Raw genomic sequence first — 13,961 nt, 5'->3', positions numbered from 1 at the left:
CTCCAAACCTCTTCGCTGTTGTGGAGTGTTAAAGCGTCCTGTAGGGAGACTTACCTCCGGTAAGCATACATATTGCTAGTGGTTTTTTTGTGGGACTGTTGACGCTGTTGTGCTACGGACACGAGAATCGTTGGTGGTGGAGTCAACTTTATTGTGATCTGTGATGATCGTAGGGAGACTTACCTTTGGTAAGTGCATATACATTTAAAGGTTTTACTTTGATGTTTGATGCTGTCTGGTGATTATAGACGCTTTGAGCTGCTGATGGTAATCGGCAGAATCATCTTAAAGTGTATTCTACGGTGTTAATTTTGTATATAAGTGATTCAGATAAAGACTGATGTTATTACTGTAAGTTAGGTTAGGGTATTTTGATTGTTATAATTAGAATTAAGGGTTTTTTTTCTATCTTTGCCTTCTACTGTCATATGTTTGTGTTTTTTTGCCATCGTGAGTTTGTTGTTTTTTCTTTCTCCCTCTGGGACTTTCCCTCCCCCTGTCGGTATACATGTTAGCGTAGGCGAATGGGGAATGCCTGTGTTTTGGTTTTTGTAGTTGAATGCGGTTTCTAGCTCTAACCATCATTTACGGCTATCTTTATTTCATTAATAAATATTGTTATTTTAGAAATGTTCGGATTTTTCTTATTCCTCTTTGAGTGTACAGTGTTTTGCTGAGGATCATGACTTTGTGGGTTTAACAGCCCTTTTTGAAGTCATAATTGGTTTTTTTGAAAATCTGCCTACATGAAGAGTTTGTTTAAGGAAAGAATAAATCCTTGTTTTTTTTCATAAGAAATCAGGGTATTCATACAACCTGGATCTGGTATATACAGTATATTAATTTTGTTATTTTTACACGAGATGTGTGTAAAAGGGGATACCCTATGGCTGGTCTAAGGCTCTGAAACTTTATAGGAATCATAATAATTTTGATAATATATAGTGAGCAGGAGGCCACCATAACATTTTGGCGACCTCGCTAGGATCCCTCAGCATAAGGCAGGCATTGTACATTCAAAGAGGTGTGGGGTTAGGTTTTGTTGTTTCTGGATAGCTTCCCCGTCTTGGTTGTCTTACTGTGAAGATGCATTATTTTGATGATTTTGAAACTGAGGCTGCCGTCCAGTTTTTGGCTGATCCTCAGTGGGAGGAGAATTGGTTTGAGTTGAATAAGGAACAGCTTTTTATACTCGCTGATCATTTGGAATTAGACGTCTCAGCTGACATTAGGAAAGGTCAATTAATTCATCAAGTGTTGAAGGCAGTTAATTCCGCAAAGGGTGCAGTTCCTAAAAAGAGTAATTATGATGTTGATAGCGATGAAATAAGTGAATTGCGATTGCAAATCTTACGGGAACAAACACGGTTAAGGGAATTAGATTTGAAGTGAAAAAACCAGTGCACTGAATTTTTTCGCTACAGATTCTTTTTGGTGGTTGTTGTAGAACTGAATATAGAATTTAGGCCAAAGGACAAGCACTGGGACCTATGAGGTCATTCAGCGCTGAAACGGAAATTGACAGTAAAAGTTTGAAAGGTGTAACAGGAGGAAAACCTCGCAGTTGCACTATGAATCAACTGTTGGAAGAGGGTGGAAAGATGGAAGAAAGAGAATATGAAAGGAGGTACAATAAAAATAACGAAAGAGGTTGCAGCTAGGGGCCGAAGGAATGCTGCAAAGAACCTCAAGTAATGCCTACAGTGCACCGCATGAGGTGCACTGGCAGCACTAGCCCCCTACGGACTGGTCATTGTAGATTAAGACTGATGAATTAGGTTAAAGTTCTTTTTTGGTGGTTGTTGTAGATCAAGATTGATGAATTACATCAAGGTTCTTTTGTGATGGTTGTTATAGTGTTAAGCCTGGTAAATTGGGTTCAAGGTTCTTTTTGATGGTTGTTATAGTGTTAAGACTGGTAAATTGGGTTAAGGTTCTTTTGATGGTTGTTGTGGTATTAAGGTTAATAAATTAGGATTGGTGGATAAGTTTTTTTTAACCTCCTCTGAATCTGTTCCCATCCTGCACCAATTATGTCAAAGAGAAAGACCCTACAACTAAGCCATGGAATGAATGCCTATGTGTTACAATGATTTACTCATTTTCAAATATTAATATTAGTGGAAACACAACAAAATATCAATAAAATGTTATTTCACTTACAGAATCCATTTATACTGTATTATTATATTGATCTATTATCATCATAATGTGTATAAAAACACTGATCATCCAGCCATTTGTTATGTTAACGTTCTCAGAATCAGCTGATAGAGCCTAGCCTACAACAAAAGAATTAGCAAAAGAATTTTTTAGTTGCTAAAAGAAACCAATGTATTAATGGAAATATTATTATTATTAATTTTGCATATAAAAAGTAAAATGGGTATGTACAAAGGTAAACTACATACTTTATGTTAAAGTAAAATCCTTCAGTATCACAAAACAGCTGTTTCCTGATTCGTTTTACCGATGTAAACATACCTCTCTCTCTCTCTCTCTCTCCTCTCAGTACTGCACATATCCTTTAATGAAATATGAAATACTGTATCATAAACATAAAAATAACAAACTAAAACTCAAAAAAGTTCATGACACCATGGAATGAGTGTGTGCATACATATGTACATGTTACAATTTCTTTTTACTTGCTTAATTTACTATACTGCTTTTATTACAAGCTTAGTTGATTCTAAGTATGAGTAACACATACAACAGTACACAAGAGGGAGCACCTACAGTTTAGTTGGCCAGGGCTGTCGTCTGCCAGTTTTCTTGTCGGTACCCACCACCAGGTGGCAGTAGGTTCCGACGGACCCAACCTTTCCTATCGTGCCAGGTCCTGACCTGACCAGACATAACCAACCTAACCTAACAAAGGGTGGCGTGCCCTAACCTGGCTGGGGGAGCTTCGTCCCCCCTGGACCCCCTACCCCAGAAAGCCAGCTAACATAAATCGGGTCATGGAACTACTTACCTTGGCGGAGTGATTGTAGTCCGGGCGGAAGGTGTTGCGCAGCCTGGCCAACTAAACTGTAAACTACCCCACAAGAGAATATTTTATCACTGTTGATTACATTTATAATTTGCTATTTTTTTCAATGCATATTTAAATATTCAGGTACTGTACTTGACTCTACTTGTGAATTCCCAATGTTTCCCCTAAATACCATAAAAAGAAAATGGGATGGCTTGAATACTCTATGAGAGAAAATGCTTGTGCCTGAATTATGGGGAACATAATTACTTTTCACACATAGATGTAAGCCATATATTTTTAGGGGTAAGATGACTTTGAAAAGATATTACAGTGTTTTAGGATGATAGTTAAGGTATATTTGGAGTAGGATGATAGTTTAAGGTATATCTGGTGTTTGAACTATTGAAATAGGCAGTTGTAAGTATTTTTAAGTACTAACTTTTCATGGATTTCAGCTTATCATGGGTGGTTGTGATCCCCAACCCATGTGAATACCAGGGATCGACTGTATTTCATTCTGCCTCTCTTACAAGCCTCAGACAAAATTTCCTTGTTAGGGACTGCTGTCTGGCTGAATTTGGCCTGGGCAGCCACATTGTCACTGCCAAAAAGTTGATGAAGGACTTTAGTCCCTGAAAGGAACACGAACTTCAGGGAAGGAGGAAGACGGACCTTAATGGAGTCTTCCTCAATGTCAAGTAATTGAGTAGACAAAAAAAGTAATTCAAGGGGAGCAGGATGGCTATATTATGGTCCTCCTCAACATCAGGTTATTGCACAGGTCCTCTTTTGAAGAATCCTTCATACAAAAACATAGGCAGCACTCCTAAGTCTTTAGGAGGGAAAGTTCAGTGGCAAGGTCCATTGCATGCCTATTATAGAGCTCATCTATCTCAATATATGACTCTTGACCTCCACTGGAGGAATTGTACAGGGAGATCTTCAATTCCAGCATCTGGCCATGACAAGGAATCTGCTAAGAAAACGAGGGGAATACATTCTGCCAGAGCTTTGTTGGGGGGGGGGTTGTACTTTCTTCCTCCCATGAACCCCCTGAAATCTTGAATCAAAAGGGCTTGTCTGGATCAAGCCTTCCTACATGGTTTGCTGCCAGAAGCATACCACTTATTGCACATATCTGACAACCACTTAATTTCACTGTACTTATAACACTGTTACAAGTACATGACTGTTACAACTGGGTAAACGGCACACTCAGTTGGTGACATGATTAAATTAGTTGCCATTATAAGGTTCAACAATTTTACTGTATTAAACACAGAGTGGATTAGTGAATAGTGTAGTCAGTGGGGTATGAGGTTTAACTCCAGTAAAACGAAAACACTACTGATTAGCAGACATTGTACTGATTTTCCACCCCATCCTCCCCTTCAGGTGGATGGGACTCTGCTAAATGAATCTGAAGCTTTAATTATACCTGGTGTTACTTTTGACTCACATCTTACTTTTGAGAAACATCTAATGAATGTGTCAGCAAATGCTGCACAGAAGTTAGATACTGTACATAAGGCCTCATATATTTATAAGTGATAAAATCAGTGCAACCTGATTTAGGTAATTTGTCTTTCCTTTACTAGAATACTGTTTTCTGGTTTGGATGTCTGCCTCTGCCAACGGTTTATCCTTTTTTTATGACAGAGTGGTCCATGGTGGTAGGCTGTTTCTTAATATTAGCACTTATGACTTGGACCATCAACGAATGGTCTCTTTTTTATCAGTTTTTCATGAGTTATACTTTGATAGATATCTTTCACATTCACAATTGATGCTGATCTTCTCTTCCTGCTGAGAGCAAACAGATTTGCTGAACAGCAGTGCTAGTATACAGTAAATGTGCCTCGGTGTTGAACTTCTCAATTCCAGTGGTTCTTTTCCTGATTTAATAACTGATCTCTTCTTTCCGCATTTCCTATTACCTTTTGTTTGTTCTTACAAATGAACACTATTTCTTTGGAAGCTAGAATTCCTAGTCAATGGTCCTGCTGGCTTGTTCCATATAAATTGGGTTCATCTTCCGAATATAATAATGATATTAAAAATAGGTTAGATTTATTCAGAAATATATTTCTACTCATCCATAACTGTGCATTTGTTTCTCCAACAAAAATAGTTATACAATTGAGACACTTCAATTTGTGATCAAGCTACAAACACAATAATGGCTGATATGCTTGACCTAGAAGTATTGAAATAATATAAACTTTTAATGCTCTGGTATTCTATTCAAAGCTAGCCTAGCATATACATTATTTAAAATGCAACTTATTTAAACTTATATTGGGTGGCAATGCACTTACAATAGTAACCAAATATTATTTTTTAAGAGCATATCAATGCTTGTATGCTCAATTTGAATTTCGGGTAGTTCTGACATTTGTAGACTAGCATATTCTTATAATGAATGCTAGCCTAACAAAACTTTATTAAAACACCATATAAATACGCTATATGGATTGGTACTGTACTTACATAAACTGCTTAATGGTGCTGCTAACCAGATATCAGCGCTGATAACTGGTTATCACCCCCAACTGCTTACAGACGCTGATAAACCGCTTACTGACGCCGATAAACCGCTTACCGGCGCCAAAAAATTTGGTTAACGGCATTGCTAGCCAAGTACCAAAACACTGTTAACCGATGCCGCCAGTAAGCAGGGACTGCCTGTGCTGACTATCTAGTTAATACCCAATGAGATGTGTTTCTAAGAAACTGCAATTTTCCTAACAAATCAGCATTAAAGTACGATCCATATAGGGTACATTGGGTGGTACCTGTATTATACTTCAACCTACCATTAACTATTGCAATGATTTAAGGGTTATGGTTCCTATTATTACACTGGTAACTAATATATCATTAAAACTATCAATAACCAATACTAGAAAGTATTTGCTACATCTTGCTAAGGAGGAGGCAAATTTTATTTCTTATTAAAAAAAAGTTGTGATGTCTATATCAGGCAATATAATACTTATTATGAGTAGATCTGCCTAATCACATTTTCTATTCCCCTACAACATAAAAACTCCCTGATACTAAAGGTAACTTGGAAAATTTCTGCAGTACATAGTTTATTTGAAATGTTTCTGCATTATTTATGAAAAGAAAAAAGTTAAGCACATATGGGTAACTGCATGGCACAGTTATCATATTGTAACCGAGAAGGTAAGCTAAAAAATAATTTTCCTTTCACTCTGTTAACAAAAATTATCTACATATAGTAAAAACACTGAATAATGCTTTTCAGTAACAAAACTCCTTATTAATGAGATTTAAAATTTGTCATAGTTGAAAGCAAACGTGAATGTATGATATAGCCCATTAGCCTCATCCAACATACCTACATTGAAGGATGCACTGGCTAGAAGAATTTACCAATTATGCCTAGCTGTAGAAAAATTGTAGAGAATTAAAACTTTTTGCATGGCCTAAGGCTATGCATTTAACTTTCCACAGCATATAATCGCAACATTTTGTCAATACAGCACTATGAACACAAAATTATGTCAGAGCACAATTAGGGGCTTGATAGTGCCTGAGCAGACCAAAGTATAGTGGGGATCTTGGTCGACCTGTGTAATGTTGGCATATCTGCGTTAGAAGAGTTAATAGAAAGACCTAGGTAAATGCTGTACGCAGGGGAAAAACCCTCCTGCTTTTAGTTCTTTATAAAGCATCAGTGTGTCAGACCAAAGGCACTACTCTGGTCAAGACCAACTACTGAGAGAATTCTTTGATACTGGCTGACCTGTTTTACAGAATCCTAGAAGACCCATACAAGGAACTCCTTTGAGGACATACAATGGCCACACCATCAAAAAACCTTATTAAGAAGTATTATCTCAAGGATTCTTGACACTTTAAATTTAGTATATTATTAATCTCTTTAGTAATGAACTATAGTTGAAAATGATAAAAAAGGACTTGATGATGATCTTTTAAGGTAAAGGCTGATTAGTTCAAGTGATAATCAAAATATACAGCCAAAGATGGGCCATTAATTAGTTAACACCACCGAGAGTGAAAAGGATTATTTATTATGTGAACAATTTATAGATAAGAATACAGCATCAAAAAAGTAGCATACCTGATTCAATAATACCACTCGAACTGTTTCTCATGTTTCTTCCTAAATGAAACTTAAAAATTTACAAAGTAAATTTGAAAACTGGGAATCCTTTACAATAATGAAACAGAAATGTAGGAATGACTTTTCCAAGAAAGACTGACCAGTAATTGGCTTTTTCATGTGCAGTATTTGAAATATATCCTTAATAAATTCTCCATACCAATAGCAATATTAAACATACCTTACGACCCAAAGCAAAAGGCACAACAAGGTCATCTTCAGCATGCAGAATTAGGACAGGAGCATTGATATGGACTATGTGATCATCACTACGGAAATCTATTCCTGAAGCAGCTAGGGGTTCCAAAAACAGCCATTCAAATTTAGGCATCTTTCGGAAAACCTGGAAAAAAAGAAAAAATGCATAAACAAGTGGTGGCTCCATTGCTATGATGAATTAGCCCTATCAACCTCAACCTTCATAAGCCTCTCTCTCTCTCTCTCTCTCTCTCTCTCTCTCTCTCTCTCTCTCTCTCTCTCTCTCTCTCTCTCTCTCTCTCCCCCATAAAACACACACAAACAACCATATCACATGAATTATTTTGTCAAAACACATATCCAGACATTTTGTAGCATATGTGAAAGCTATATTCGTTAGGTTTCAAGAAAAAATGCATGCATAATTTAAAGCTTGGTAAGGGAGAAGTCACATTGATGAAGATTGATAATTTGCCACAGAAATGAGTTATTCAGGTGCGCGCACACATACACACACACACACACACACACACATATATATATATATATATATATATATATATATATATATATATATATATATATATATATATATATATACAGTAAACCCCGTATCGCTGCGTTCTCATGGTTTTATGGACTCGCAGATTTATGGTTTCTCTGTGGAACATATCTAGTCATTTTTCGCAGAAAATTCGCCCATTCAGCGGTATTTTTCACTGAGAAATATTCACTAATTACTGTATTTTCATATAATTTTCATGAATAAATGCACTTTTGTGATATAACTATTAAAATACGCAGGTATAAGCATTTTTACAGGGTTTTTCTTGGTTTAAGCTATCAAAATGGGCAGTTCTAAGTGTTTTTTAGAGGGTTTTAAGCATTCTGGATTTGACCTATTCATGGGGGTGTGGGATGCATCCCCACAAATACATTTTTGGGGGGTTCACTGTGTATATATATATATATATATATATATATATATATATATATATATATATATATATATATATATATATATATATATATATATATATATATATATACTTTATATTTTCCCAAAAATCCCAGTCACCAAATGCTTCATTTAAAGCTGGAAAATACAACAGTGCATTTTGGGCACTGTCTGACAAGGAAGGGCAAAAGGAATATAGGGCCCTCCCTTAATCGCCTTTCAACTTTCTTTTCTTGAACATGTGACGCTGTGGGAGACTTTGCTTTCAGATCCTAAGCCTGGCCAGAGGCAGGAATAGCGCCGGGTAGGCAGATTAAGAGAGGACAGCTGGCATGAACACCTGGACTGAGTCACAGTTGATGCCCGTGCATAGGGAAATGACACCAACCCCAATCTACCTGTGGATAACCTCCTGACCCCTGACCAAAGTCATATAAGGGTCTCACCAAAGGAACAAGGGAGAGAGACATTGCTGGACGCAAGTGAGACACAGCTCCCCCTTCCATTCCCTCCTCCTTCAGAGAGCCATGCCCTACCATGTGGTCCTATCTTGGGGTCCTGGATGTTTCGGCCGTATGTGGTTTCGGCCGTAGCATCCTAAATGGTAACCTGCCGAATCGTCGCACAGCCTAAACTACAAATGGCCTAATTAGCAAACGACCTAAACAACCAAACTGTTTATGGCTTTTTTGACGCTGGAAACTCGTACTTGTTTTGGTTTCTTGGTTCACTTGCTGTCCTGTAACCACTTAGCCAACATGCCTCCTATGAGTAAACAACGAGCTCCACTGTGTGTGGTGTGTGCCAGAGCAGTACGACGCAATCAGCATGCTTTTCAGTGTGATATCTGTGACGGCTGGCAGTATCGAACTTGTCGTACAGGTTTTTCCAGATAACAGTATTTGGATATTGTGAATGGTGATAACGAATTACCGAGCTGGCACTGTTCTTTTTGTTCAGCTCCAGACACGAGTAGTTAGTTACATATTTGACGAGTAATGAATTACAGTATTGTTTTATATCATGTGATTTTTAGTGATGTATCATCATGATATCTTTTGACGAATAATTTTATTTCATGTGATTTTTTTATTCATGTTGGCCACTCATTCCTTTTCTTATCGTGTTATCAGATACGTTATCAGCCATAGACCCTGGTGCAGAAAGTACTCGACTTGTGGTATCATTCGACATCCCAAGTGGGCAAAAAGACATGGACATCGATCAAGAGGATGACGATGTACACGATTTTGCATGTGCTGCCTCCCATCCCCAGCCTGCAACTCCAGAGTCATTCAACGTATCTTTTAACTTTGATGTCAACTGTGTTCATCCGGAAGATATTCTTCCAGAAACACAATTGCCCTCAACACTGCCCACTGATGAACAACATTACATATAACATTATAGAAGAAGGAACCAAACGGGGATGGCCTTTGCTGGTGGACATATGGATTCAGCTACATATTCTATGAAGGTCGACAAAAGGCATAAGGGTTCCAAGGTAACATGGAGATGCACATTGCGAGGTAAAGTTGCACCATGCCAGGTGAAAGTTATTCAAGACAGTGATAGATTTACTCCTTTTCACTCTCATAACCATCCTGCCCAGCCAGGACGAGACCAGCTTCTCGAAATGTGTGCTGAGGTGAAGAATCGAGCCAAGAATGAAGTGTTCAAATCCGCTCTAACCATCGTAGAAGAAGTAATGAGTGAGAACATTACTTCAGATCCTTTGCCTGGCAGCCTACCTAAACCTTCCAACCTTACACGAGCCGCCAACAAAAAAAGAGAAGGTAAGAGACCGAAACACCCAAGGGATCTCACATTTAACCTTGATAAAGACTACATACCTGATGACTTCCTGTTTGATGACATTATTGTAGATGGAGCCCGCCACTTAATCTTTTCAAGCTAAAGACAGAGGGATATACTGAAGGATGTCGGAACTTGGTACTGTGATGGAACATTCCATATTGTAAAGGCTCCTTTCATACAAATTTACTCCATCCATGCTTTTGTTAAAGGAGAGGAAATAAAACAAGTCCCGCTTGTTTTTATTTTAATGAGCCGGAAACGTAAGAGAGACTATAAGAAAGTCTTACAGTGCATTACAAGTGTCTTACCAGAGTTGAAGTTACAGACTATAGTGGCTGATTTTGAGGCTAGTTTTTGGGGAGCAGTGAGGTACGTATTTCCGGACATTACCATAAAGGGATGTAGCTTCCACTGGCGACAGGCAGTGTGGAGGAAGGCAGATTCCCTTGGGCTTCGAGTGCCATATATGATATCTGGTGCCATTCATTCATATATTAAGGAGTTACTTGCACTTTCTTACATTCCTGCAGAGCACATCAAACCATCATTTGAGAAGCTTGCTACACGTGCACAACTTGCTGACCCCAAAGTCCAGGATTTGGTTACCTACATGAGAAACACCTGGATAGAAAGCAGTATGTGGAGTCTGGACACATGGAGTGTTTTTAACATGAGTGTTCGAACAAAAATTGATGTTGAGGGTTGGCATAGGAGGATAAACAGTCGTACCCATGCAAACGAACATTTGTACGTATTAACAGAATTGTTGCACAAAGAAAGCAAATTAATGCCTGTACGAGTTCAATTAGTAAGGGACTGTAAATTAAAGCGCTACCAAAAGAAGAATTTTAAAAAGATGCAGGGTCGCCTATTCAAATTATGGGATCAGTACATAAAAGGGGATATAAAAACTTCTCAACTTCTAGTTGTATGCAGGGACCTTGCAGCACCACGTCTAGAATCATAAATACCAATACATGAATAAAGTAATTCTTTTAAATTGTTGGTTTGGTTATTTATTACCATTTGTAAAAATAAATATTTCATACTGTGCTAACGTATTTTGTTATCCTATCCCAACATTATCGTCGCTAGTTTTGCATAAACCAGCTAATGTCTGTTCACTTTTACTTTACCCAACTTGTCTCTAATAATTGTAAATGTCAATTAAAATTGCATAGAGAAATTTGGAGTTTGGGACTAGTTAACGTGAACAGGATATATAATACACGAGTAAAAATCCTCCCTCTGTATAATTGCAATATATTCGGCCTAAACATCTAACGGCCAAAAGTTACCTGGGGCCTAAACTTCATATGGCCTAAACTTCAAACAACCTAAACTTCTAATGGCCTAAACTTCAAGCGGCCGAAACTTCAAACGACCTTACATGTGCACGGCCGAAAATAATACGGCCGAAAAGTCCCGAACTCCTATCTTGTAGGGACCATTAGCCTTCCTACCAGTGAAGCCCTTAGCCCTTCCTCCGCCACCATTTCTCTTGTTGAAGCCACCTCTTCTACAAGGTAAAATGATCTGTTGCAAAGGTTCTTCCAGTCAGTCACACTGTTTTAATTCTCGTAATAAACTTCCTATTTCCATTTCCAAGTGCCAGTATTTCCATATCAATCTTGCCTCGTTAGGGCAGTGTAATGTAAATGCCTGTGTTTAAATAATTACATAAAATCGTGTGTTCAAGGCTTCTTGGCACCCTCTGTGCTCACCTTGTCCTATGTATATTTTATTTTGTCCCTACTGGCTTTTAATTCGTGAATCTCTCCGTTTACAGAGGGTTTGTTAGCCGCGGAAATCTCTCTTGACTGTGCCTTGTATCAGCATCATCACACCGATGGATATACTTTCAAGTTTTCCCAGTTATAATTAACCTCACAGCCCTTGCCTGCCTGATTAGTCCATTTCATCGTGCATTTCATTTCATTAGAGGAATTTATTTCTGGTGATAGAAATTCATTTCTCGTCATAATGTGGTTCGGATTCCCACAATAAGCTGTAGGTCCCGTTGCTACATAACCAGTTGGTTCTTAGCTACGTAAAAATAAATCTAATCCTTCGGGCCAGCCCTAGGAGAGCTGTTAATCAGCTCAGTGGTCTGGTTAAACTGAAATATACTTAACTTTTATGTAAACACACATAATTTTATACTTACCCCAACATGTTTACTTACAAATACCTTGTGAGTAAAGCCCTCACCTCAGATAAATTCTCCCTTTTTCCTTGTTTTTTACGATTTTCTGAATCAACAGCAGTCAGATTTTGTACAAAAACAGAGGTCAGTAATGAAATCATTCATTTAGAGTCTATAATCTGGTTCATGGGAAGCATTTCCCCAGGTTAAATCGTAAAAATGGTGACCCTGTTGCCTTGGATCTCGCAATCTGCAAGTTGCAGATTTAATCCTTGCCCCTTGCAACTTGCTGTATCAGCAACTAGCGAAGCCAGGCTGGGTGCGAGACAAAGAAATGAACCTTTTTGAGTAAATTCCACATGTGCACAGTCAACGAGTTCCACACAGTGAGTGTTTTTATTTTATGTTAGGATAGGAAGTGAAATTGTGACTGAAAATAGAAATGGGGAAAAGTTAGGCAAGTGAATGCAATCCAGTTATCGAAAAGAGAGTTAGTATCCGTTACATAAGTTTTGATAGCCCCTACATGAGGGCTTGCATGTTTTTCACATAGGCAAGCTAGGGAATTGTGAAGCGCTGAAAAAAAAATGGGAACAGTGTGTGTATTTCCTCCTTGTGTTATCCAGACAATTTGTCGTCTTGGAATAGCTAGGCACATGTTTTAGATCCCACGTGGGGTCAATATTGCCAGAATTCAGAGAGTTATTTCATATTCTCTCTCTCAGAGAGTTCTCTCTCTCTCTCTCTCTCTCTCTCTCTCTCTCTCTCTCTCTAGAGGTTAGAATCCATTAGGCAAACGCACAATTCCTCATTGCAGGATAAAATCTCAGACAGTGTAAAATTTGTTTGCTTTACATTTTCATTTGTACACATTCCTCCATACAGCACCACACGTGATAAATTCTGTTTCATTGCAAAGCGTTTCCATTCAATAACCGACCGTTATTTCCTTCATAAGCGTAAGGAACCTTTTTTTTTTATTTTGTTTATTTGTGGTAATTTTGGGTAAGCCTAAGAGAAACTTTATCTTTGGGTTCCTGTAAGTAACCCATAAGCGGGATATGTTTGCACAAGCAGGGGTCAGTCTCGGGAAAATTCCCATGCTGGTCATTAAGTTTTGTGCTTATATTAGGACTGGAGGAAAAGGGTCTTATTAGGGTTGGCAAAATACGCATATTTATCAGTGTAACTTGCAAATAATATAATTTTAACTTATCCATCGACGATGAACTTATCACTTCTATAAAAATAAATGGAAGTGTACTTCTAAAAACGGCTTATTTCTAAACCACCAATTTGCATCAGTACGTAAACCTTACCAACCTCTGTGCCAGTATCCCAGTGTCTCGTCCAAGCATTGCTTTCTTTTTAAGGTTTACGCTACATCCTTTTTTTTTTTTATTTTGTGTTTTATTGGGGTTATTATTCTAAGAGTGTCACGAGGCTCACAGAGCTCCCGAGCCTAACCTGTATCGGGACTCCCAAAAAGAAATTTTTTTATCACAAGAAAAACCAAATTCTCAGGAACGGGCAAACGCTCCCCGTACCAAGACTTAAGATTTACGCAATAGCCAGCCAAGTCTGTGCGTGAATCCGAAACCACGTCCTACGAGACCAAATTAAAAGATCACTTCCCTGCGGACAAATTACGTCCTACGAGGCGAACCAAAAAATCCCAACATTCAATCAATAGCCGGCCGAGTCCGTG

At 38.1% G+C, this 13,961-nt stretch overlaps 1 protein-coding gene across 5 annotated transcripts in view; it reads right to left on the bottom strand.

Annotated features, from left to right (window-relative positions):
• The window catches only part of LOC136841016 (lysophosphatidylserine lipase ABHD12-like), a 640,887-nt gene that overhangs the window by 34,596 nt on the left and 592,330 nt on the right, over positions 1-13,961 (bottom strand). For all 5 annotated transcript variants that reach the window (XM_067108055.1, XM_067108058.1, XM_067108060.1 and 2 more), the window contains one exon: positions 7,315-7,476. In XM_067108055.1, coding sequence (XP_066964156.1) covers positions 7,315-7,476 — 162 coding nt within the window. The remainder of the gene's footprint in view (positions 1-7,314; positions 7,477-13,961) is intronic.

The sequence above is a fragment of the Macrobrachium rosenbergii genome, chromosome 8 (assembly GCF_040412425.1).
Source record: "Macrobrachium rosenbergii isolate ZJJX-2024 chromosome 8, ASM4041242v1, whole genome shotgun sequence".
Lineage (NCBI taxonomy): Eukaryota > Metazoa > Arthropoda > Malacostraca > Decapoda > Palaemonidae > Macrobrachium > Macrobrachium rosenbergii.
The sequence above is the reverse complement of the archived record's forward strand: the minus strand, read 5'-3'. Positions and strand labels throughout refer to the sequence as shown.